The sequence below is a fragment of the Vicugna pacos genome, chromosome 16 (assembly GCF_048564905.1).
Source record: "Vicugna pacos chromosome 16, VicPac4, whole genome shotgun sequence".
Taxonomy (NCBI): Eukaryota; Metazoa; Chordata; class Mammalia; order Artiodactyla; family Camelidae; genus Vicugna; species Vicugna pacos.
Genome location: NC_133002.1, coordinates 49,789,847 through 49,817,345, shown reverse-complemented (window position 1 = coordinate 49,817,345; position 27,499 = coordinate 49,789,847). Strand labels below are relative to the sequence as shown.

At 42.7% G+C, this 27,499-nt stretch overlaps 2 protein-coding genes across 5 annotated transcripts in view; both read right to left on the bottom strand.

The window, feature by feature from the left end:
* The window catches only part of MAP3K3 (mitogen-activated protein kinase kinase kinase 3), a 58,427-nt gene extending 45,609 nt beyond the window's left edge, over positions 1-12,818 (bottom strand). Inside the window, exons 1-3 of one of the 4 annotated variants that reach the window (XM_072939393.1) lie at positions 12,433-12,818; positions 4,789-4,910; positions 3,047-3,139 (exon numbers count right to left, since the gene is read on the bottom strand). In XM_072939393.1, coding sequence (XP_072795494.1) covers positions 3,047-3,139; positions 4,789-4,910; positions 12,433-12,436 — 219 coding nt within the window. In that variant the 5' untranslated portion in view covers positions 12,437-12,818. The remainder of the gene's footprint in view (positions 1-3,046; positions 3,140-4,788; positions 4,911-12,432) is intronic. The other 3 variants (XM_072939392.1, XM_072939395.1, XM_072939394.1) reach the window with 3 other exon arrangements.
* A 6,874-nt stretch (positions 12,819-19,692) lies between these two features.
* TACO1 (translational activator of cytochrome c oxidase I) lies at positions 19,693-24,996 on the bottom strand. Its single transcript, XM_006199299.4, has 5 exons — positions 24,519-24,996; positions 24,099-24,205; positions 22,636-22,763; positions 21,942-22,119; positions 19,693-21,620 (listed from the first exon to the last, which is right to left on the bottom strand). The coding sequence occupies exons 1-5, from the start codon at positions 24,781-24,783 to the stop codon at positions 21,420-21,422; spliced, it is 879 nt and encodes a 292-aa protein (XP_006199361.1). The 5' UTR covers positions 24,784-24,996; the 3' UTR covers positions 19,693-21,419.
* Positions 24,997-27,499: the final 2,503 nt, after the last annotated feature.

Sequence of the window (27,499 nt, the reverse complement as noted above, 5' to 3'; positions counted from 1 at the left end):
GGCAAAGCCCCAGCTAACCATCCCCTCTGGTACCCTGTTTCTGATTCTGTAGTACTCCCTCTCCCTGTATTTGCTACAGACCTTTGATGGCTCCCACATCTTTGGCTCTAGAGTCCTTATTTTCCCAAAGACAGTAAATAAATGAGAAGAAAAAAAGGAGGGGGAACAAGAGTAATTTTGCTTGTATGACTCAGGAAAGTCCTAAGAGATCAGTGGAAGAGATGATTATAAAGCCACCTTCTTCTCTGCCCTAGTTCTTTCAATGTCCCCAGTCCTAGCATTGTGCCTGGCATGCAGTAGGGACTTGGTGAGTGTTTGAATGAATCAATGATTGAATGGTGTATTAGTTACTTGTTGATACTTAAACTACCACAAAAAAAAGGGAACCCCTTACCAAATAGAACATGAGGCTTGTATATTGCATTATGTTTTATTTTCAAACTAGCCAGCCTATCTAATCACATCCTTTGAAACAGAAAGGGAAGTCCTGAAGAGTTAGGTCTATTGCAGTAAAAGCAAAAGATAGTCTGCTCAATACTGACCCTGCTGGAGGAACAGCTCATAGAATTCTCCTCTAGAACTGATGGCCAAGAGCCTGCCCTCTTCATGCCTTCTATGAAGAAAGCAACTTTTCCACTGTGAAGCACCCACTGGTGAGCATCTGGAGGGTCAGACCCAGACCCTGGGCTCTGTTCAAGCCTCTAACTACCATTCTGATAAGATTCAAGGGAAGCAGGAATCCGTGGAAATAAGGATTCTATTTCTTCCTCCACTGGGACTTTCATATATTTGGCTAGCTTCAGAAGTCTACAAAGGTCCATCTGACAGACAGTAATGACAATCCAATAAAGGTAGAAAACTTTTAACCCTTTCAGTTCCATGACAATCTGCATGGTTCTGGTTAGAAGTGTTCACTAGAGCTCATACCCACAATGCCAGAACATAACAGAAGTGATGTAATCACTGCCACTTTACATCTGTACATTATTTTACAATGTATAAAATGCTGTATATTCTGCCTACAGTCTTACAGTAACTTTCAGAGACAGGCACTATGTCTATATTTTCAGACGGAAAAACTGAGGTTTAGAAAGATTATTAGACTTATACATGTTAAAATTACCGTGACCAGGAGCCAGAAGAGCCGGGTTTGCTTCCTGGCTTTACTCAATACCTTTGCATAAGTGTTTTTGTAAATTTTAAAATATTACACACATGCTTAAAGTTGTTGTTACTGTTGTTAACTGTTGTTGAAAGCACTCTGTAAACTGTAAAATCCCACATTAATGGATTATGAACAATTCAATGACTGCCACCCTGGTGCTCTTCTCACTATACTAAACTGTCCACCATCAAGCACTGTGGAGTTGATGACTGCTAAAGAGATGTTGCACACTGGCCTATAAAACCACTCACAGGCCCCAGCTACACCTAGGATGTGCCATACAGCTAAAAATGTGCAGCCAGCTCTAACCAGGTTATAGGCTTCCAGGGACCTAATGTCCAGGTGGGAGAGCACAGAGAACACAGATCCTACCTCCCAGCACATCACTGGATAACCGAGCACCTCGTGCCCATGTACTTCCACAGCTGCTCAGAATGCTTAGCTCTTCTCAAATATGTTCTTTTTCAATTAATTACCTAGCCTGTTTACTCAGGGAAGAGAATGTCTGGAGTCTTGCCAAGCAGAGATATTAAATTAGGTTTTCCAGGCCTCAGCTCACAACAATTCTGTCAATGAACGGCCAGCTCCTCTGGCATTCTTTGCTGCGCCAAGCGTGAGCCATGAAGCTATGCCAATCCCAGCTCCGCCACCTTACACTGGAGTGCTGCTTGCCTCTGCCAGCGCCATCTCCTCCTGAACAAATCACCTTTCCTGCCGGCCAAAATACTTGGTTATTTTCAACTGGGTCTCTGCAATTTCAATCTTTAGCCCAATTTGACATTTCTCAGACAAATTTGGCATCTCTTAGCCATTTAAATTAGGTGTTGATCTTTCATTCCTCTCTCCTAAGCATGACCTTCTGGCAGAAGAACTGGTAATGGAGAAAACTATTTAATCCTATCCCAGGCCCAAGCAACAAAAACAAGAATGAAAAAATGTGAATTCACTCTGTAAACTATAAAGTCCTATGTTAACAGATTATTAACATCTTGAGACTCTTAGGCTGGGCTCTTTTTACTACATTAAGCTGTAAACACCTCTCCCCACAAATGTTCCCATTACCCCCATAGCTCACCCCATCCTTCCTTGGAAATGCATTCACCGAGACTTTCTCTCTCCTGCTTTCAGGATTTTGCTGAAGAATACTACTGCTGGTCAGCAGCTGAACATCTGCTATACTTCCCAGGAGAGACACTTCTACAACTTTGGCTTTACTAAGGGGAGAAGCTATTTGGACGTTTTCATTGCCCTTTTACCCAATATTAGCGTAAAACTTTGAGCTTCAATTTCTAAACAGCCATGCTAGTTCCACAGCTTCACCTTCCCCCCAGAATCCTATGTCCCTGGAACAGAATCTATAGGATTCCCATTGATAAGCTTATCACAACACGTAGAAATTCATGACCTGTATGGAGGAGTGAATGTACCAATGAACCATTACACATCTCCAAGCATGTATGTAATGTCTTGCCCAACAAACCAATAGTCCCTTATATAATATATAATAAAGTTGTGCTGTCCAAGATAATAGCTGCTAGCCACTTGTGACTATTTAAGTTTAAATTAATTAAAACTAAATAAAAATTTAAATTCAGTTCCTCAGTTGCTCAATAGCCACATGTGGCTAGTGGCTACTGCACTGGACAGCACAAGTTTAGACCATTTCTATCATCACAGAAGTTTACTGCACAGCACTGACAGAGGGCCACTTATAAGTAATACTGCTGTGAGAAACGGTGACAGAACATAGGTAATGAGTAACCAGTGCTCCCTATAAATCCACTAAAACAATTTGTCCAGGAAATGAATTCCACACTCTTCCAGCACTAGTATCAGATTTAAAAGAACATTTTAGTTTTAACGAGTAATTTTGTTCCTTACCAAAAATTTCTTTTTCTCACTGGCCCCTGCACATGAGCTTGTTGTTACTGTGGGGCTGTTCAGAAGGGTTGAGCTGCTGCTGTTGTGTTTTTTCTTTAAAAACAAAAAAACTGAGGTTAATAATTTGTATTCTTCATGCAACAGAAAAAAAATGATGATAGTCAAGTCAACTATGGGTCCAAACAGTTAGTACCTCTTAAGATTACTTGCTAACACTAGTAAATCCTTTTCACAGCCTTCTACCTCCATAAACACTGCCTTCACTCCAACAACACAGCAGCAGTCACAGTAAAAGATTAGGGCTTTTCTTATAATAGCTTTTCTGCTCGAATTAGGATTCCTAAAAGGTAATCCCCTTTCAGGGAATAATCAGAGACCACTCCACCGCCCTCCCTTCTCTACCTGGTCTTTTTGGGCCTTTCAACTCAAGAAAGTTTCCCCCTTTCACCTCCTAACTGATACCTACGCTAATAGTCCCATTTGGAAAAAGATCAGCTGACTGGAGCAGCGCTAGCAAGCACACTCCACATAGGAAGACAGGAAGGAAAGTGAGGTCATTAGGCTCAAACGTGGGGGAGGGGATTCACTTCTGGTAAAGCTCCTTCCAAAAGCAGCTTTGAATAGAAATGAGTTACAGCAAAGGAGAACCCACACAATCAGAATAATGTATAAGAACAGTGTAAGAATGGGCCTTATTCTGTTGTTCCCCCAATTCTGTACGGTAACCACACAAAATAAAAGCAGCTTTCTAAACCATTCTGTCTGTTATAACAGAAACAAAAGAACTCAGGGTCTCTAGTTTTCCTGAAGGCAGGAAATACTCTAGGGGCTATATCTAGCAGACTTCAGACAGAAAAAGTTCTAGGCCCTTATACTTTCTCTAGGAACCAAGAGTCCTTCTGAAGAATTGGTAGACAAGGTGCAAATGAGGAGACAGGCGCTTAGCTGATAATGGAGAGAAGCTTAGCTGGTAATGGGGAGGACCACAAGGGAGGATTTCACGGACAAATTTTCATCAAATACATCACACACAAACATCTGATACCCACTGGGAAGGAAAGCTCACCATCATTCACTCCTCTCTGCCGGCCAAAGGACCCAGGAAGAGGGAGGTAAATGACACTGGAGGGGAGAAGAAGGTTCTCACCAGTGTACAAGTTTAAATGTTAACAAAATAGAAACTGTTTTCTTAAAAAGCACAACTCTCAATATAACAGGCACTCTCAACTACCTGAGTTAACGAGGAGAAACAACTACAATCACAAAATAAACAATAACAAAATCACACATTGTTACCTTTAGAATATATGTTTCATTAAATAAATTTTTCTTCCAAATTATGTTTTACATAATTAATACTAAAATCAATTAATTTTCCTAAGTATATACTGTAAGATAGCTAAATACTTTCTAAGTTAGGGATCGTGAATCTGGATAAAATATTTGCCAAATAATTAGTAAAGGAAAAATTATATGAATAATGTCCCCATAATTAGTGAAGAAATTACGCTTATTCTCCACAGCTGAAACACTATGCACAAGGTCAGATGCATGAGGCACTGGGACTCCAGATCATGACCTACACCTGGTTGGTATACATCACTTACCATTTAACAGACTGTGAAAGGAAGGGGCCAATGGCATTCAAGCCTGGTATTAGAGTATCACCAGCTTCTCACATACTTCCCACCTGAAAACTGCTCCCCAACAAATTTAGTTAAGTTAGCCATGGCTGCACACACCTGCCTATTTGGGTGACCCGAGTCTTTGTTCTTCATGGTCTCATATCCGGGCACCCGGGGACGTCGGCTCATCTGGAGGGCCACCAGATCCTTCATGATTGAGTTCAATGCCTCCTGTTCATCTGCAAAGAAAGAGAGCACATGGGCTAAGACACTTTAACATAGACTAGAAAAGTTCTTCAACAACCTATATGACTAATACTCAGGGAGTTCTGCCCAGGTGAAATGACAGACCCTGTAACTATAATCACATGCATTTGATATGTTTGAAAAGTAGATAACTGAGGTCAGACTATGGTGATTTGAATTTTAATGGATTCTTCTTTTTTTTTTTAATGAATTCTTAACAGCTTTCCAATCATTTCTGGCAGCAATAGCTACCAATTCACCAGGGGAAAGGGAGGTGCTAAACAGAGCACTTCTTCCAGTGCCAGAGAAACTCAACCAGGAAAAATTGATGAAAAGTTGGAGTGAAGTGAAGAACACCACAACAAAGTGTAACAGAGTACTGAGTGAAAAGATGAATTCATGGAGAGCTGATTAGGGAACAGAGTTAGTCAAAGACTTATTCTTAATGCATCATATGTAGAAGAGCATATTTAAAAGGTAACAAACAAGAACCGCAGGTCCCTGCTTTGAAAAGAAGTTGTTTTACAAGCCTAGCCTTTGAATGCCTGTCTCCCAACTCTTAACAAGTTTACAGGCTTTCTGCTTCCCACAGGGAAGTCAAAAGGCAGTTCTATTGTTTTTCTTCCCTAACTGACGAAGCAATGCATTGTCTCTGCCTGACTCGCATTACTTTCAATCCCCCTTTCTTGAAATAGCATAAGCACTAGAGTTCTCATGCATTGAAGACAAGTGGCCATAACCCAGAAACTATACCAGCCCAGTTCCATGTTTTGCAAAATTCTCCCAGGTCCGTCAAGAGATCCTTGTGTGCTCAAATAGCATTGGGGAATTGAAAATAAATCACTTGCTCTGCAAAGGGACATGAAGGATGAGTCATTACACTTGCTTTAGTGACAAGTGAGTCACTTAGGGACTTGGGGCACACCTTAAAAGAAGTATAGAAGATTCCACCCAAAGAGTGTGCCTATCTTCTGCCCTTTTATCATTGTCTCTTGGAAATATTCTAACACCTCATGAAAAGGAAAGAGCAGCATGAAGTATGGGAAATAAAATGGTATTATTTGCCTCTCTCCTCCTAGACCAAATTTGCTAAGGTGCCCCATATGCCCTCTGAGGAGGTGCAGGAAAGGAAGAAGGGTGCCCATGAAGAGATTTTTGCCTGCTCAGAAAAACAAAATTAGATTCAAGACTTGCAGGAAACACAAGTAGAGTAGCTTACCAATTGATTTTACTTCAAAATAAATACAAAAGTATGAGAGTGATATCACTGTAGCACCAAAAGAATGTGGTAAATGGGATAAGGAATGAGGAGGAAGTAGGTACCTACAGAAGACATTTACCAAAATTAAAACACATATATCCTATCAATTATTTTATATTTTCTAGAAATTTACCTATAGGCTCCTTAAAGAAAGGGAACTTGCTTCATTTTTTGTTTGTTTGTTTTTTTACCTCCTACCAAGATTTAAAAACTAGAGCATAACAGCTAAGCTAGGACAATTGGCTATGTGTGTGTGTGTGTGTGTGTGTGTGTTTGTGTGTGTAAACTTATATATTAAATTGGCTTATATGTCACTAAATATTACATGTATAAAATTATTGGGCCAACTGTAACAGTAAATTGTTGGAGTCACTATAAGTATGATTACGACTAGGTGGATGTTTTCTGAGGAGCATCCAGTGATAGTCCTAACAGCAGAATTCGTGGAGTTTTTACTATAACTACCCTTGGAATTGAGAATTCAGTTGTCTTAGCTCATATATGGAATCAAGATGGATCTGCATACATACACACAGACACACACACATGCTTTTCAAATCAAATCCATGACAAGTATGACTAGAGAAATCGTTTCTAATTTTGTATGAGATGATGCTATTATAAGAGCTGGTTTATCAGGTTGACAAATTCTGTTTCCAGGAAGCTAACCAATTCCTGGCATTACTTAATGGATAAACTTGTTTGGTAGTTCAAGTGCTGAGAACATACCAGAAGAATGGCTTAGCGTTATCTCCTGAAATCCAGGACAACTGACTCAAGTGAAACAGGGGTACAGAATCTAACTTTGTGTAAAACGTGAGTACATTTCTAGACAGGTTCTTAAACTGATACTTCAAACTGAGGACATGGATAAAGACAGGAAGTAAATCAAGTGGCTCTTTTAGGCATTTCTTCCTGGATTGAGATTTTTAACTGAATTATCAGCGTTACTGTACGCATTCCTTAACAAAAAGTAAACAAACCTGTTAAAAACGAATGTCGGCTTTCATAGAGTGCAGTAGTTAGTTATATGGACTTTGGAGTCAGAAAGACCTGGATTTAAGGAGGCCTTAAATAAAACCACTTTTTCTCTCTAAACCTCAATTTCCTCATCTGTAAAATGGAGATAATAAAAGCATTATTTCACAGAGCTGCTGTGAGAGTTAAGCGGGGAAAAAAGCTTACAAATTATTCCTCATGGTACCTAATAACGTAGTAAAGCAAAAAAAATGCTGGCTGTTATCATCATCAGTGGAAAAAAAGGTTAATGGGGAAAGACCGGAGGACATTTAATGTACCCTAATACTTAATTTTATTTCTGAATTTTTATTAATCATTAACAATCATTTACTAAATAACTATCATGTATTATACACTAGACAGTTTAAGGTACTTTAAGGTATTCAAACTCTAGGGGTAAAAAGATAACACATAAATACAAGGTTATACAAATAAAGAGACTAAATTAGACAATATACAAGGCAGAATATATATACACACATATGTTAAAAAAATTTTTTTACACTGTGAGTAGCAAGAGGTTATGTAGATGATTTTACAGAATAAAGATTCTTTCAGAAAAGCAAGCTGATCCAGCTATGCAGGAGAGCTTTACAAATGAACCAAGGAGAAGGGACATGAAAGGAAGTGAGCGGTAGAGGAAAAGAAAGAGGGTCAGGGACTGATCCTCAGTGAGTAGTAATCCTATCGAGTAGAGTAGGAAGAAGGTATGTTGGCAGAGAAGCCTTTAAGAGGACTGGGGGAAGAAAGGGAAGCTAAGACCAAAGAAAAGCCAAGGCAGGGGTAGGCCAGGCAGATCCAATAGGGTAGTAGAGGCAGAAACAAAATTTTACAGGGAATCAAGAAGCTGGAGATTAAAAGAAAATTCGAAGTAGTGGAAATCAATTCACTTATGAACTTAACAGGTGAACAAGCTGACGCAGAAGTAATAGTATGCTATAGCCTTGAAAAGATTTCTCTAAGGATGGGGGTGGTCTGACATATCTAAAAGCTACCAAGAAGAGGCATAGAGGAAATTAAGAATCTAGAGGGGAAGAGAAGTCATAGGAAAAAGAAAAGAAGGGATCTACGAAATAAAGTTTACAGTTCAGGCTTGAAAAGTAGAAGCGCTTAAGCAGTCAGATATCTGTAATTATCCAGTGGCATGTACTTTTTCTTCTCCGGATACCCTGACCTATAGCATGGGGGCTGTCAGGCAACACACGCCTCACTCACTAGCTCCGGCAGGAAGTCACTCTTCCAGACGGAGCTATTACTTCTATCTAAAAGCAGCGTCTTAAGACACTCCCACTTATGAATTTCCTTGGCTAAAAACCAGAAAAGTTTCCAGAAACATGTTCTTTGATAAACATTGTTGTTCTGCATGATGCCAGACACTCTCTTTTCCATATCTACAAACCCCAAATTTCATCTTCGTCTTCACTTAATAAAAAATGTTATTTCTTCATCTCCCCCGTGTTCTCCCCAGCTCTGCCAACTTGTCCAATCACGGTGCTCACCCAGGAGGTCCTGTGCTTTAGAGTGTTTGTGAGTCAGATTTTACTATCTTACTCTTCATGACATTTCTCATACTCCCACTGCCTCCACCCTATCCATACCTGGGAAAACATCATTTCATAGTAAGTATAAGCAAAAAGGTCTGATACTCAATTCACAAGAAACATATTTTTCTTCAAGGACATGGTTGAACCTTTACTAGATCTCAAAGTCAAATTCTGGTGTTTATTTTTCTGTTTCTGGGATATAACAGCCCTTCAGTATTAACTGATGACTTAAAATTTAAAAATACATATTACAAACTAAGCTACTGCGTCCTCATAAGAATCAATACATCACCATCATATTTTATTTTAATGTTTAATGAAATTAACCTTAAAGGTCTGGGACCACAGGATAAAGTATGTCAATCCCAAAACGACAGAATTAGTCTCTCCCTCCTGTATACTTTACAGTTTTGACAAAGTACCTATAACACCTCATTGCATTTACTTGTTTATATGCTCTGGTTCACCTTACCTAACTATAACTTCTTAAAGATGGGATAAATACAGGTACGGAGCAAACACTGTATCTGACACATAAGAAATGCCCAATAAATGGGCAAAAAAATAAATAGCTTACATAGTCAGAATCAAGAAAACTGCTTCTTGTCCTGTATGTAGTCCCCTAAGTAATGCTCAGTGAACCAACACTTACTTTTTATGAGTATCTACAATTCATTTTTAACATCCATCATTTCATAAAATATCAGAAATCTAGTTGTGACATAGCCATGTTGATTTAATAAACTGCGATCCCAATTTCAATCAAAACAACTGCTAACTATTTAGAGTCTACACAGGTGGCCAGATTCTAGCCAAAGTAAATTGAGACTGGTTTAACTGGGAGTTCCCAAAAGCCCTGGACCCTACAAACACACGGTATCTGTAAATCACAATGATTCTGACTTCAAACCAAGTTAGCAAACCAGAACAACACTATCCTAAATCCTAAACTCAGCTCAGGATCATTTCCTGTAACATTTCCAAGTTGTTGCATATTTTTCAGTAATACTTCCCACTAAGTTTTTAGATTGCACTTATAAAGAATCCAAATAAACACTAGCAAATTAATCTTAGGTGTTATTAACAGCCTTTGCCACTGTAATTACTAAAACTAGGAGAGAATTTTGGTGTGATCAAGAAAAAATGACCAGCCAATTCCTAATTTTTTTTAACCACATAGCATCAACCCCCCCCCAAAAGAATATTTCCCATTATTTACAGGAATAAATGCAATTTCCACTAGAAATTTACTAGGGCCAACAGCCAATATAAAATCTGACCTGTTTTCACTATCAACCCAAGTTGTCAAACAAGCTTGAGTCTGGGGCTTAGAACAGCTCAAGAAAATGTGACTGTTAACCAAGGAACCTGTAGGGCAGGGACTCAAATTAGTTTTAGTCCTTTCCTTACTGGGTTGGAGTTTAACAAGTATAATAAAAATATTAATAAGTCTGTGTTTCTCTCCTATTACCCCTTGAATTTATTTAAAACTACAGCAACTAAAGCAAACTAACCCAGGAATTTGAATTTTCATCATGTATATCACCAAAATGGAAACTAGTATTTAAGTGAGACTCTGCGTGTTTGTATGTGTACATACATCCTCGTTGAGCCCTACGCAAAGCAAACTAAAGATCTAGGTTCCAAGAGAATTCAGTATTAGTTCTAATTGCATGTCAAGGTCATCTACGAAAAAGAAAGCGAGGTATGGGGGGAAAGTGCTGAAGAAAGCCAGGCAGTGGTTCTTAAACCAGCTTGCCTAGTAGACTGCAAACACCAGGCAAATTAATTCTCCCTTCACTGTCTCACTTTCTTCATGTAAACTGACATGGGGACAAACGAGAAGACACCGAGTTCTTGGTCCTTTTACCTTTGGGGCTCTGGACCCTACTTACATAGTTTCTTTCCTAACTCTCCACATAATCACATACAAATCTTTTGAAAATGTTTTGAAATGTGAAAACAGGCTGACATCTATTTTGTTGTTAGACATGAAATGTAGCCAACACATCTGGACACTCTGACTGATTTAGCAGTCAAGAAAAGTGGAGAATGGCAGGTCTGCACACCCTCAAGTGCTTCACACTCACCTTTGGGGCTTAAGACTGCCCTCACTGGACAGAGAGGAAAGACTTATTAGCGAGATTATAGCAAATACAGGTTCACAAATCAATTCAAATATTTAGTAAGTAATCAAATTCCTGAACATAAGATAAATGTTTGAAACCTGAGGGGTATAGCAAATGTTCATTTAGTATTTGTTGAATTATGTATTGCAATACTAGGCCTCACTGGGTTCCTTTTCTGCTTACTGTCACACACTTCCCCCCAAAAGCAAGCACTTCTGAAGCAAAGCATAAGAAGGAAACAGTAAACTCAACAAATGAACAAACCTAACCCTTACTGTATGAGGGGCAGCGTGGAAAAGAACAAGGCAGTTCATTCAAAGCCAGAGTTAAAAGATGGACTGCAAAAGAATATCTGTGCGATGTGACACAGCAAACACTTAACCTCCTACAAAAACCGACTTGACCTTGCTACAGGGCAAAGCAAACATTAATGTTCCCTCTTCACAGATGCATTCAAAGGCTTTGCAAATGATCCTTTTACTAGAGTTTAGCACTTGATTAGTTAGGACAATATCAAATACTCTGCAAAACTTAACACTGCGACAACAGTATCAAAATAACTGATCCAACCAGAGAAGCAAAGTACATCTAAAATGTTATTTGGTACTTAATCTAGTCCAATAGTCATTTGCTAAATTACCAAAAAGGACATGAAATATAATTCAGTTCAAATGCTGCATGTGGAAGACATTAAAAGCTCTTCGTAGATTACATCTTCACAACAGAAACTGCAAATATCGATAAAAAAAGAAATAATTTCAGAGACTCTTTTGTGTAGTGAACGTTTCTCTCTTTTAAAAGTTACATAATTTCAGGGACAAAGATAAAAATAATGGATGTAGAACATTGCAACAGGTTTTTCAAAAAGTATAATGTGTATTATAATTGGCAGCCCGCGACCAATTCCTAACCTCCAGCAATCTGCGTGTAGTTCGCATTTCTCAACCGCGCTGTTGATAACAGTGATTGCCATTTTAATCACCTCCCAGCCTATCTCCCCGCACGCCCTCCCCCCTGCGCTGGGGCACGCTCAGGGCTGAGAGCAAGCCCCGGGAACTCTCACAGGCCGGCCTGTGTGAGCAAAGGGAAGGAAATGACACAGGCAGGAAAAAAAAAAAGCAAATCAAGGAAAAGACACAACAGCAGCTGGGCCTGCACCAGCCTCCAGCCCGGGCCCCACACTGAGCTCTCGCTCCCCCCGCCCTCGGGCTCGCGGTCCGGCTCTTTTGGGCCGGAGCGATCTGCCCCGCGGAGCGTGGGCCCTCGCTCCTGCCTCTGCTTCCTTGGGATGCGCCCGCCGCGCGGCCCGGCAGAAAAGAAGGCTGCTGAGTGGGCTCAGCCGGCCGGGACCGCCCCGGCGGGCCAGGGGTGCCAGAACCCCCGCCCGGGCCGCGGAGCCACTGAGCCGCTAGCAGGGCGGGATAGCGCCGGCGGTCCGCAGCCCGGGCCGGGCGGGCTGTCCATGCCTGTCAGGCGGCGGCCCAGGGTCCTCCTCCCCTCAGCCCGGGGCGGGGCGACGCGAAGCAGCGCGGGCACAGGCCGGGGCGGTGGCGACACTCACCCATGGTGGCGATGGCGGCGGCGGCGTCTCGGGCCCGAGTGTCACCTCCGCAGCCGGGGCTGCATGCCGGGGGCCCGGGCGGCGGGGACGGCAGCGGGCCTGGCTCCGCGCGGGGGGCGCGGGCTGCGCTCTGGGCCCCCGCCGCCTCCCCAGGCTCCGGCTCCGGCTCCGCCCGCGACCGGGCACTGTGGCATGGGCAGGGTGACCCGCTACATCCCTGGCGCTCCTGGGCTCGGCCCAGCCCGGCCTCAGCGGCCCCGCTCGGCCCGCCCGCCCGCCAGTCCCCCAGTCCCGCAGTCGCTCCGTCCGGCCACCGTTCTCCACCTCAGGAACGCTCCGAAAAACAAACCGCTGGTCGCGCAGCTCGCCCCCTTGCCTGTCACTCACCCCAGCGCCCGCCAATCCCAGGCAGTCGCTGGACGTTGGTACCACCTCCACTCACTTCATCAGCCAATAACAAGGAGGAAGTCATTGCCCCCAACGCCCCATCTCCCCCCGTTCTCTCCCCAACACCCTAACTCTCAGCCGCCAGCTAATCATCAGCACCACACGATGAACCAATCCCGCCTACTCTCGCAGGATGCCAATGGGCGAAGCCAAGGAGATTTCCGAGGGCTGTCTACCGCCTGCCAATCATAGAAACAGCAGCCGGTTCACTCCGCTGCTAGCCAATCACTTAAAGGGCTGTGAGCACCCTCCTCTGCGCATCCCTCGCAGGCTTGCCCGCCTTCTCTCCCCGGGAGGTGTTGGTGGCTCCAATCACAGCTCGCATTTGAGGCTCCGCCCATATTCCCACCTCCCATCAGTCACCGAAGTCTCCGCGGGCGCGCGGGCTGGCGTGGTTCCCCGACGGCTACTTTGAGGCTGGAGTTTGGGAAGACGACTGCAAGGGCCCCTGGCCTCCCGCCCCTCGGCGGTCCCTGAGGCTGACGTCCTACCCCTCCCTGTGCCCACATCGGGAGCGTAATAAGCGGGGAGGGTTCTGGCTCTGAGCGCTGCGTGTGGCCACCTCTGCCGCCAGATTCCCTGGCAAGTCCTCCTGTTCAGACGCTGCGCTTGCCGGGAGGCAGGATCGGCTTACCATTGCCCGCCTTCTCCTGGGTCTCACACCTCCAGGGCCACACCTTCCAAGGGGCTAGGGTAGTGCCGAAAGGTGGGTCCTTGGAATCCGCTGGCCAGGGCCGAAACCATTAAGTGGCAAAGCCAGAGAGATTATTTCGGAAAGAAAATTTTTTTCCTAGTTATAATAAAAGCAGTACAAGCTCTTTGTATTAAAACTGAAAAAATAAAAATTCAACCCAGAGATAATTTTCTCTCTTTCCTACCTAAATATGCACGTATAGCTTCATATTCTTTTGTCGTGTGCTTACATTTTATTACGTGTTTCCCAAGCCTCCAAATATTGTTCGAAAACAATTGTACTGGCTGCATATTTCAAAATGCAGTGACTACAATTAATTTTCCCAACCTCCGTTTTTCAACATTTTATACACCCAGATCTTCGGATTCCAAGTCCAGCAAAATTAATATAGGCTCCATTCCTCTGGTTCCAGTGTAATATAAATCAGATGCCAGAAACATCTTCCTCTGATGTCAACTAAATATCTTTAGCAGTGGCTTTGCCTTGGGTGTCAAATTTCTTAAGCATTATTTAGACTTCTTTCTTTACACACCCCCCACCCCCCAATATTTAATCAGGCCCCATGTCCTGTTAGGTTTTTTTTTCCCCCAACAAGCTTTTAAGTCAGTCATTTTCCCACTTGTTGAGATCCCTACTCAGTTTACTGTAGTTCCTTAACTATAATAATCTCTCTTTTCTGGGAAGGGGAGGTAAAGCGGAAAAAGAATTAATATGTATCAATCATTTACTATATATTAGGCACATCATCTCATTTAATCTTTTCAATAACTCTGAGGTAAGTAATATTATTGGCATTTAAATGATGAAAGTGAGGCTCAGAGAAGTACCATGTCCAAGTGGTAGACCTGGGATCCATACCAGGTGTGTCTGACACCCAAAGGCCATGTTCTTGCACTAGGTCAAAGTTTCTCAACTGTTTTTTTCATTATCACCCCTTAAGGAGAAAATTTTTAATTACTTAAATTCTCCCTAATGATCGGGATTAACAGATACACACTACCATATATAACAACAAGGACCTACTATATGGCACATGGAACTATATTCAATATCTTGTAATTACATGGAAAAGAATCTGAAAAATAGATATATTTGTGTATAGTTGAATTTTCTTTTTTTGTCTGTGTGTATAATTGAATCACTTTGCTGTATACCCGAAACTAACACAACATTGCAAATCCACTATACTTCAATTTTAAAAAATTCTCCCTAATGAGAGAAATTAAATACTAAGGAAGATTTTGTCAAATAGGGTTGAGCTTTGAAGGCCACATTCCATTAAGATTTTTTTTCACCTTTTTAGAATCATTTTTTGCCCTGTTGGGGATATCACCCTGTTGAGACTGTGTGTAATAAGCCACTACTAGAGGTCACAATCTGCCAACCTGAGGCTGAGAGCTGACCCTTAATTTTACCGAGCTGTGAGATATTTTTAAAAAGACACAATTATGCTAGCGGAAATCTAGTACCCACTCCATTGTCTGTATTCAAAGGTTTATTCAGCAGCTTCTCTTGGAATGTCTAAAACACAACTTCAATTTAACGTATTTTATACTGAACTCTTGATTCTTTTCCCCTACCCCCAAAAAACTTTGCTCCTCTATTTTCCCAGTTGTTAAAATACAAACCTAGGAGAAGTATTCCTTGATTTTACTCTTTCACTAACATTCCTATATCCAATCATCAAGGCTTTTTGGCTCTTGTTTCAAAATGTGTCTGAATCCAACTACTCACCACTTCCAACCTTGTGCAACCTGCCACCCTCTTTACTGGATGACGGTCCTAGCCTCCTAACTTGTCTCCTTGTTTCTTCTGGGGCCATGCAACAAATGATTCTCCACACAGCAGCCAGAGTGATCCTTATAAAATGTAATTCAGATCATGTCACTCCTCTGATGTCAACCCTCCAATGGCATCCCATCACACTCAGAATAAATCCCAAACTCTCTATTATGGCCTTCCAGGCCCAACAGGAGCTAGCCCCAGCCAACCTTTCCTACTTCATCTCTCCTACTCCCTCAATCACTCTCCTCTAGCCACACTGGCCTTCTTAGCATACTTTGAACCTACCAAGCTCAGGACCTTTCACCTCAGGACCTTTGCACTTGCCATTTGTTCTGCCTGGAATGATCTTCCCCAACATGCTCCCATTGCTAATTTCTGCATTTCGTTCAGGTCTCTGCTCAAATGTCAACTCTTAAGAGTGCCCTACCACCCCAACCAAAATACCCTCTCTCCCCTCCATCATTCTGTATTTCCATTCAGTATTTCCATATTCTGCCTTATTTTTCTTCACAGTGCCTGAAATTATATACTGATGTGTCTTTCCTCCAGCTACAGTGAACGTAAGCCTTGTAGGAGCAGGGATTTTGTCCTGTTCACTGCTCTATCATCAGCACTTAGAATAGTGCCTTGCACATAGGAGAGAACTGTAATACAACTACAGTAAGCTTTTAGCTGAAAAGCGCCTTCTGATTTTTCTTCTGCCTTCCCAGCAACTGCTTTCCTTGAGGGCTTCATTTCCATTTTCTGTCCCTTAACCAGCCATCTCAAAAATTCCCATGCTGCAGTTACCATACTGGACTCTCTTCTGAGCTTCAGAGGCATTTCCTCTCTCCATTTTCATTTCCTCAAGTTGGGTGCTTTTGAGTTATCTAACTTGGAGAGCTCTTCCTCTTCATTTCCCCTCCCCCACTGCTAATCGTGACCATGTCTCCAATCCGTCCACTCCTCCTCTGACCCCAGCTCCGCCAGCCTGATTCATACCATCATAATCTCCTATTTGGATTACTAACTATAACAGCCTCCCAGTGTGTGCTCACATTACAGGGTGATCTTTTTAAAACAAACACCTGATCCAGTCATGCTCTGCTTAAAAATTTTTAGTTTCCCATCATCCTTGGGATAAGTCGAATATGTGAATGTAGCTAAGAAGGCCCTTCAGGACCCAGGCCATTCCTTCTCCAGCCACAAGTTTTTCCATTTCCCACCTCCACCAATCCCATCAATCACATTCTATGTTCTGGCCACAGAGAACTACCAGCAGTTCCACAAATATGACTCTCTCTTGCTTCTAACTAAGCATCTGCTGTTTTCTCTGTCTCAAACACATCTCTCCTTCATTCTTGCCCCACCCCCAATTCTTTCAGGGAAGAAATAAGCCTAAATATTGCTCCTCTCAGGGAGTCTTTCTAGACAGGTGCCCCTAAATCTGGGTAGCAGAGCACCTAGTACTTTCTCCATCAAAGCACTTGTCCTACTCTACTGTAACTGCCTTTAAGAAAGTAAGCATGGGCGGGAGGATACAGCTCAGTGGTAGAGCGCATGGTTAGCATGCACGAGGTCCTGGGTTCCATTCCCAGTATAGAACCTCCATTAAAAAATAATAAAAATAAACAAATAAACCTAATTACCTCCCCCCACAAAAATAAAACAATAAGAAAGTAAGCATAAAGACAGAAGCTGTGTCATTCAGAATGGTATGTCTAGCATCTTTCATAGAACATTCAAAAAACAAGTATTTGTTTACAGAATAAGTGAACCTCAAGAGGGGATGTTAGTAACTGAATGCAATTTCCACAGATATGCCCTTTTAGCTATATGTTTTATCTTCTCTATACTGTTTCTCTCCTCATTTTCCCCATGTGAAACCTCCAAACTGGGCCAGGCTTTCTCAAGTCTGTTCCCCTAGTTTTACACTGAGTAGATGCCCCTGGTTAAACATCTAAGTCATCCCTGCTCCTAGTGCTTAGGGCCTCAGAAATGCTGGTCCCATTAGGTGGCCAGTCACACATCAACTGCACACTTTCCCTTTCTTCCTTCAAGAGCGCAGGACAGGGAACAATACAAATGAATAAATTCCCTTAAGAGCTAGCTCAATGAATTTGCTGTAAAAAAGAAAACAAGCCAATAAACCTACCACCTGATTTGATAAAATTCTTTTAAATTCAGAGGTAAAGTGGAATATATTCAGATTACCAGTTCAACCAATTAGTTTACCTGCATTGTTAAGGAATAATGTAAATAGAGATTTTTATATCTTGTTTACATTTTTATATATTAGTGACATTTACTTCTATAGAAAAATTGCTTTTCATTTTGATTTTTTTTTAATCATGCTGAGTCATTTTTTTTTTAATGGCGGTACCAGGGATTGAACCCAGGCATGCTAGGCATGTGCCCTACCACTGAGCTATTTTTCTCCCCATCTTTTCATTCTAAAATTCCACCTCTATAAATTTATCCTAAAGAATATTTTGCAAGAGAGGAAAGGTAAAAAATATTCATGTAGCATCTTTTGTAAGAATGATAACCCAAATGTCCACTGACAGAGACTAGTTAAATAAATCATGGCACAATAATTAATACAACAAAATACTATGTAGCTACCAGAAAGAATGAAGCAGATCTCTCCAATCTAATACCAAAAGATATCCAGGATATACCTTGGTGGAGAATTGGGGGTGGGGGGAGGGGGGAAGCAGGGGTGGGTGAGACAGGCTATAAACAGGTATGTATAGGGTGATCACATCTCAGTTTTTAAAATGCTCATTCATACTTACTAGGGGGAAAAAGGCCAACATTTACTGAACACTTACTATTGCCAGGTATTGTTTTAAGGGTTTAACATATATTAACTCACTTAATTCTCAAAACAGCCCTATGAAATAGGTACTATTATCCCCATTTTATGGATGAAGAAATAGGTACAAAGAGCTTAAGTTCTTGCCCAAGGTTGCTAGCAATTGGCAGAGTCAGAATGTGTTTCCTGGCAGACTGGTACCAGTGAGTAGAGTAGGTTGTTAATAGCGGTTTTATTTTAGGAGGCAGGATTAGATGAGACTTTTTATCTTTTTGTTATATATTTCTATAAGGTCTTACTTTTTAAAAAACAATAAATATTACCTTTTTGGTACAAACCAAAAAAAAAAAAAAGAGGAAAAAGTAAAAACTGCTTCTTCGGTTAGAACAAAGAAATTGATTTCAGTCAAGACTAGTGTGTTATCTATCACGACACCCTCTTTTGCCAGACCTACTGGCTCATTTATTTTCTCTTCACAGAATGTCTCCAGGAGTCCCCTGGGATTCAGAAGCTGGGGACTCTTATTAGAGTATGGAGCTTTACTAATTGCTATGGTAACTCAACCACATGGCTGAATTTCCATGGCTGCTGGAGGCAGAGCCTTCACTGCACCTGTTTCATTCACCCAGGGACCCTGGCAGAGGTGCGGCAGCTACGTACCAACTGAACACTTCTTGTAAGAGTCAAGGCTGTGGACAGAGCCTGTCACTAGTACCCCATCCCACTGAAAGGACACTTGAAAGTGAGCCTGAGCCAGCTGCAAGGTGCTAAATGATTTTGTGTTGCTAAGACAATGACTAAAGATAAGGCAAAGGCAAGCCAGGAATAGACCCCTTTCTTTTTTGACTTTAAGGTACACCTACTCTCGGCCTCTCACATGCTGTCTCCCTAGCTGGACAATAATGTGACTAGTTTTCCTTTTTTAAAAAATGTTTCCCATGATAAAAGTAATCCATGACCACAGAAAATAAAACTCAGTTATAACATCCCCACCCAGAGATAACCAGTTTTGACATTTTGGTATACTTCCTTCTAGACTTTTTTTTTGAACTTCATATATACAGTATGATACATATTAAAAATTTTTGGATCATACTTTATAGATAAATAGATAGAAATAGTTTTGCATCTTTGTTTTTCACTTAACATATTACACACATTTTCTGACATAAAATATTCTTTGAAAAATAATTCTAGTGGCAGAATAACTCATATCCTCTTTACTTAACTATTCAGTTAAATAGTTACTTAACTATTTAATCTATGTAGCTAAAGGTCTCTTTACCAGATCTAGAGGCAGATCAGATACAAGTAAGCTTTCATTCCTGCCTTTCCCATATTAACTGCAGGGAAGACTGCATGGCACCGCCAGGGGTCAGTACAGAGCTGCCTAGTATGCTTTGATGTACGAAAACTGGTTACACAAGAATTCATATAAACAAATCCTATCTATTAGATTAGAGGATTATTCACATGAGTAACCAAGTTCCCTTCTAGAGCAGGCTTCCTTAGTACAAACTTCTCAAATCAGAAATGATCACATTCCTTCAGGTTAATTTTTATTGAACATTTACAAAACAGAGCTATTTTATAAACCAAGGTCTATCAATACAAGATGTATTTCTCACCGGCTTGGTATGAGATCATCTGTGCATAAAGCACTTGAACTTGTTTTAAAAATCAAATAAATAAAATATGAAACTATCTTATAAACTATGAAGTGGCATTTAAACTTTACGTTGCCCTATTTTATGATGTGCTGTTCAGATATTTAGATAATCTCCTATAAAAACTAAAGAATCTCCTAGTATCTATCCTGATATGAAATGAGGCATAAAAACCTATGCTTTGGCACGATAGTGGATTATTTAATTGGTTTTCCTCCCCCTAGCCTTCACCCTCCAGTCATCATCAAATTAGTAATCTGTTTTTCCTACACGGTGAAATTATCATTTATAGCCAATTTGGTTTTAGTTGTTTTTATCCTAATTTACCTTAGGCACATTCAGGAAAATTACTCTGAGCTTAGAACTGGCATAAACAACTTATAAATAGGTGAATAACAGGGATCAAAAAGCCACTCCAGGCCCGACATGCTTGACGGGCTCCAGCACAGGTGGTTGGCACTCCTGGTCTCTCTAAACCCAGAAGTAACACTTAGGAGCAAAAGACACAAGGTCTTACTTTTTTCCCACCTGGCCAGGCTTCTGACTCAGCCCTTCACCCTTCCTTCTGTTCTCAGTTCCTCTCCAGTCCCCAGTGCCCCACCATCTGGCATCAGGGATGAAAAGGAGCTAGGGTTGGGCATTCTGGGGATCAAGCATCTTTCAAAACCAGCTTGGTACGGCCTTTCCTGAGTGCACCCCACTGACAGGTCCACTCTGACCAGTCTCAGAACACACAGTGACTCAGGCAAAGCAGGGCCTGAGAGTCCCTTATCATTGGCATTTGATTTCCTAGTGGGCTTGGGCCTTACTCTCTGGCAGGGCAGAGAGGCTCCACGAAGAGGACAAGGATACATGCACAGCAGCTCACACTGCCCTGGCACAGCTCCAGTAGAGTGCAATCCTGCGTCTTCCCTGTGAGGTTCTGTGTCTTAGAGCAGGATCTAACACAGGGCATCAACTGAACAGCTTGTACTCTTCTTAAGTACAGTCCCTGGTACATAATAGGTGTTTGATAATTATTAATTGTGTGAATGAGTGACAGGTTTAGACCATTAGACCAGCACTAGAGCACAAAGTAGCAAGAGAGAGCTCATTTCTAAGGCTTACCAAAAACGTCTTGGGATTGGAATAGTGGAACTAAGCCTATAGACTTGAAAGAAAGTCAAGAGGGTCCCAACAACTGGACACAAACCCAAGAAAACTCAAGAGCCATCCAGCAGCGGAGCAGCAACCCCGGTCAATCACTGTTATTATTTAAGAGCAGTTTCTAGTACATGGGCCCTCGGGGCACCTACCATCCCCACAAGGGCCAACTTCCTGAGATCGGAGTCTGACTAACTACTGGCCACATCCTGCATCCAAAAGAATGGGGACGGACTCATCCAGGAGGGTTCTGAGACACCCGCAGAGCTAAGAGGCCTCACGGAAGTGCAGGGATTTCCTTGACCACAGAGCTGCAGGTCTTATGCCTCCTAACCTGTTAGACTCCCGCCACCCCAACCAACCTGCCTGAGTCTCAGAGGACGCTGCAGAAGTTTGTGATCCAGAGTAGGCTGCCAGTTGCCTGGGAAGGAGCTTGAGGGCATGTGCACCCAGGTTACTCAATGTTGTCATAGACGTGGATCACGTCATCATGGTTGCCAAGAGCCTGGATGAGCTGGGCAGCCTGTTCCAGGTCAGGGTCAGCCAGTCGCACCTTTGTGTTGGGGATGAACTCTAGCGCACAGGACACAGAACACAGGCCCAGGGAGTCCAGCTTCTTCCTCACTTGATGCAGTAAAGAAGCATCGCAAATAAACTAGGGACAAAAGAAAGTCAGGAGGTGAGGAGCCAGGAGATAACAGGACAAAGCCAGACAGAACTTTGTAAAACCTAGTGGATGTAATATATCACTGGGTTTAAGTCTTCACTGGCAGAGATGAAGTTTCAGGTATTCTGAATCCTTCTCATTGTCCTCAGAAGAGTAAGCCCTATCCAGCAATCACTTAATAAATGTTTGTGCAATAGGTGAGCTCTTTACCTCATCTGTACCCCGGGTGCAGGAAAGAAGAAACTGGGAGAAAAATGACTTAACGTGTCTCTTAGGGCCCTCTTGGAAGTCCACTAAACACATACTCACTTTAAAAATGTTATTTTCCTCTTCATCTTCAGTTTCCTTGACATCCTCAGCTCCTGCTTCGATTGCCAGCTCCAGGGCACGCTCTAGGTTCACAGCTTTCTTCTCTCTGTCCTCCACTCCAACCACAATCACCCCCTTTTTGTCAAAGGAGTGGCGAGCTCCTTCAGCCATCATTCCCCTAATAGGAAAGGAAATGAATGGGCCAGAACGAATGCCTTTAGACACTCAGCCTCCACACAGCACTGCACAGCATCATTCCCACCCAGCCCCTGGAGTGAATACAGACATGGAGCAGCTCTCTTCCTGAAGAAGATGCAGCTACCATTGCGCCAGGAAACAATTCAAACATAATCCACCCTCTATTTTCTGCGCTGACTGGAGTTTGGAGAAGGCAAAGACTTTGTTCATCAATTCCCATGCAATTAAGATTCCATTTCTGGTGGAACATTTTAAGACCAGGACATTATATGACTACATAAGATAATGGGACACGGAGGTCCTTCCTCACTGGATCCTTTTGGATCCTGTCTAGTACAGAACACGTTAAGGGAGAATAAATTATCCCATTTGAACTCTGTTAAGGATGAAGTGTGTGTAAAACTCGGAATACCACCAGGAACAACAGTACTTTCCTTACACACAATTGGAACCTAAAGGTTCTGTCCGCTTCCACTCCCCCCAGACACACACCTACCCATTCTTATTCAGGATACGTCTGATGTCCGACTGGCACTTGGAGCCACTGTTAGATAAAGCCTCAATGAGAAGAGAAGAGCCACCAGGGCCTCGGCCCTCATACAACAAATAAATGTCCTTGGTTTTCTGCAATAAACAACACAAGCACATTTTCCTGTTTCCTAATCCCCTCCTACATGCCAGCCCAGAACCATAGGCACCACAAAGTTGACTCCATGGGATGGGCTCTCTGAGCTGGAGCCTAGGCTCTTAAGTCTTTATTTTTGTTCTCACCCTCTTAGAGGAGGCCCTTGGGGCCAACTTTTGGTGTAATTGGAAGTACTTGGGAGGGAGTCTGTTTCTCCTGTCCCTGAACAATCAGTCAGCCATCTCCCAACTTTATTTCCTCCCCTCCCCAGCTGAATCCCACACCTACCCCTCCATCACGCCCACTATAACTCATCCTCCCACATCTTATCCCAAGGGAAACATACCTGTGCTCCTAGGCTGCTGAGTACTGGTACATGAAATCACACATCTGAGCCTTATCAAATAGCATGACCTCCAAATTCAGTCAATCAAAAACTCTAATGACCAATCTCATTCGGACCTCCCATACCACCTCCGCTCATCCCTTGTCCATGTATCCGATCTTCATCACTCTCGCCATCACATTGCCCTGCTGTCTTCCCAGGAACTCTCAACTGATGACCTCTTTCTGCTTTCACAAAGGAAATAAAGGACCCACAGGTCGGGGAAAATCCTCTGCCTCCACCACCTCACCTGTACCAGGGCTGACGGGAAGGCAGTATGTACCATGGTTAGAGCATAGGCTCTGAAGTGTGTATGGTGCCAAGTCTGTCATTTTCTGTGTGACTTGGTCAAGTCGCCTCATCTTTCTGTGCCTCAGTGTCCACTTAAGGTTGTTCTGAGGATTCAGTAAGATAACGTATACAAAGTTCTTATCAAGTGCTTGGCCTGGAGTAAACACTCAGTAACTTTTAGCTATTAAGATGATTACTTCCTCAGATCCTTCCCACTCATCCCAGGGAAGAGGTGTCCCCTTACCTGGGCTCTGAAGACAACACCCACACCTAGGCTCTACATCCCAGACCCTCTCACCATCACTATCATCTGCACCCTCTATCTTTCTCCTTCAAGGCATAAATATTAGAAAAACAAAGGCTTCCTCAATTTAACATCAGGGCTTTCCCCATAATGTGCCCCTTCTTTTTACCCCATCTCCTCACAATTCAGCTCAACAGTCCTAGGCAGTATGGTCCTGCACCTTATCTATACAACCTATTCCTGACTGTGCTCCCATAACCAATGGCTGAGAGTCATCAGAAGGCTCTGGGTCGAGGGTGTCAACCACACTGTGACCCTTCTCTCTTAATTTAAAGAGTATGTGATGGCATTCTAGACATGGGGTGCCCTGTTGGGGCTGTGAGCAGTAACAAGGATGTCAAACTGAGGACACACCTCCATTTTCAGCGCTCCCTCAATTGTTGACTTGGGCATGTGCTTGCTGCGACACACCTCTAAGATGCTGGCCAGACTGCTGTTGAGCTCAGGGTTGGGACCTCCTTCTGAGATCGAAAAGAGTAAGCAAAGACATCTCATTATGACATGGGAGAAAAAAGGCACTTCCCTCTCCCCTCTCCGCCCCCATCCCCATCAGCCAAAAGAGTGACAACTCACCACTTAGCCCTTGGTTAGTTTAGAACACTCTATCCAGTGTTTGAATGGGATATAGATTAATATTTCGGGAAAGTTTTTAATTCACTCTGAATGAACAGCAGAGCATCCGGATGGGCCCTGGTCCAACTCCCGGAGGCAAGCGAGGCCATGGGCACAGTGAGGACAGTGGAGGCCAGCGGTGGGTGACCGTCAGGTTCTCACCTTTAATCGCTAGGCGAATGCTCAAACTGAGCTTAGAAAAGATGCGACTCCTTTCGGTGTCCTTAGGACCCTTGATGTGACGGACTTTGGACCACTTGTTGTGCCCAGCGGGGACAGCCGCGGTGAGGTGCAGCGTCCGACCCCCAGCGGGGCTACAGTCCGGGGGCTCAGGCTGGGAGGCCCGGGGGACCTGGACCCCAAGGCCTCGCGCCCGCAAGCATGGGGCAGCGGCCCGGTTCAGGCTGAAGGTGGCCCAAGCCGCCATCGGCTCTGACCCTGGGCCAAGGTCAGTAAGAGCAGCGGCCAAGGTCAGCCCGCTCCGTCTGCCGCCGAAACAAGCAGATCCAGAGCCTGCAGCTCCCTCCGCCCGTCACCGGAGACCCAAAGTCTCAGGCCCGCTCCAGGCAGACTCTTCGCGAAAACCCCACTGTCCCCGCGGCAGCCAGGAATGGGTACTCCCGAGGGTGTTGCACACTTCCTTTCCCCGGTCCGTTCCAAAAACGCGTCCCCACCGCCCGCAAAATCCGTTCCGCCTCTGCACGGTACTCGCCTTTCTGCTGCCCCCGCGCAGAGCTGGGGCTGAGGTGGGGCGACTTTGTGCTCAACCCGTCCTGGTTGCCGGCGCCGGACTTTATTTCCCCACAATGATCTATAGAGGTACATCTGAGTTATGAAACAGATTTTGCTTCAGAATGGCTTCCCAACTCTGAGCAGATCTAGAATGAGAAATGTTTTGTTGTTGCAAAAAAATAACGTAGTTCAACCACCTCATTTTACAGGTAAAGAAATTGCGGCCCAGAGATGTGTTTTGCCCGATCCTTTGGTCTCCCTAAACTTCCTCTTTGCTATCTGTAAATAAGGATGCTACTACTTGCTTTACCAACATGGCAAGTTGAAAACACAAAATAAGCCCTTGAGGTTTTAAAGTAATAAATTCTTACGTAAATGGCAGTACGATCATAGTGATGAAGCCCCTAAATGCCAAAGACGCTTGAGATTCAGATTGGATTCAGGACGTCCTAAAGAGGGAGAATAATCGGAAGAGTTTTCTGGAGCCAAATTCCCCTCTGCATTTTCCCTCTGCTCTCCCAAAAAGAGAAAGCCGTGGCCATTAGGAAGAAAAGATAAAGAAACCAAACAGCAACTGCTGAAAAAACTTTCCAAGGGCTCACTGTGCTGGTGAGATTAAATCCAGAGGGCTTGGTGTGTTAGATAGAGAACAGCTTAAGCTTGTGGCCTCCGGTTTGAACTGTTAGGTTCAAAACCCAGTTGTTACACTTACTAGTGTAACCTTGGACAAGTTCCTTTACTTTCCTATATTTCCGCTTCCTTAAACTGTAGAATGGCCATGCTAGGATTAAATGGGATAATGGATAAAGTACATGGGCTTACATTTATGTTAGTTATTATTATATAAGAACCTCTGTAACTTCAGATCTACCAATTTTTCTGGTCTCATGTCCTGACACTGCAGTCCAGTTGGAGGGAATTACTCACAGTACTCTGAATACAAGTTCTTTATCTCCTCTTTGCTCCTCTCCCCTAGTGAACTTCACTGTTTCACTGGTAAGATTTTTATCAGGTTTCAAGACCCAGTTCAGCTGTCACCTCCTTGGTTAAAGCCTTCTTAAGAGTCCTTCTTGGAATTTTTAGATGTAACTAAGAGTGCAATTATGAATTGTTCTTTTGTTAGTTTATTACCAGAGCTACTTGGGCTGGGCACTCCCCTCCTTGTACTTTGCAGATTATATTGAAACACCAGATTGCTCCTACTTCTCTTCATTCTTGTATTGAGCACAAACCTGTGTCTTTGCTGTTCTACCTCACTTTTCCTGGCTCATTTTTCAAGAAATCAGCTCACGCATCATTTTCTATAGGAGGAAAACATCTTAACATTCTTCATTTGGGCTCAGATGTCCTACTCTGTGTGCTTACATAACACTTCATACATGTCTATACCATAGCACTTTTTAAATTCATAATGTTTATGTTTGTCTCTGCCATGACATAATACTTTGAGAACAGGAGTATACTTCTGTGCCCAGCATAGTTCTTTTTTTTTAAAGAACTTTATTGATATATAAATATACAAGTAACCAATTTAAAGTGTACAATAATTTTTAGTATTTTCACAGATCTGTGCAGCCATCACCACGATTTTGTTTTAATCACTCCCAAAAGAAACCCTGCACCCATTAGCAGTCACTTTCCATTTTCCCCCAATTCCCCCAGTCCTAGGCAACCACCAATTTACTTCTATCTCTATGGGTTTGCCTATTCTGGACATTTCATATGAATGGAATCATATAATATGCGGTCCTTTGTGACTGGCTTCTTTCATTTGGCATAATGTTTTCAGAGTTCATCCCTGTTTTAGCATGTATCAGTCCTTGATTCATTTTTGTTGCCAAATAACATTCCATTGCATGAATATACCACTTTTTATTTATCCATTCATCAGTTCATGGACATTTCGGTGGTTTCCACCTTTTGACTATTATGAATAATGCTGTTATGAACATTCATGTACAAGCTTCTGTGTAGACATATGTTTTCATTTCTCTTGGGTATATGCCTTGGAGTGGAATTGGTGGGTCGTATAGTAACTCTGTTTAACCTTTTGAGAAACTGCCAGAGTGTTTTCTGAAACAGTAGCATTGTTTTACATCCCCACCAGCAACGTATGAGGTCTCCAGTTTCTCCACATCCTTGCTAATACTTATCATCTCTTTTTGACTCTAGCTGTTGCCATCCTAGTGGGTATGAAGTGGTATCTCCTTGTGGTTTTGATTTGTATTTCCCAAATGACCAATGATGTTGAGCACCTTTTCAGGTGCTTATTAGCTATTCATTCAGAGTATTACTTTTTGTAATTTAAAAATACAGCCTAATATAAATGTTAAATTAAGGGAATTTAGAATCGCAAATAAGTGTAGAGGCCAAAACAAAGTTTGAGACTGCCCTAGTCCAATTGGTCTAAA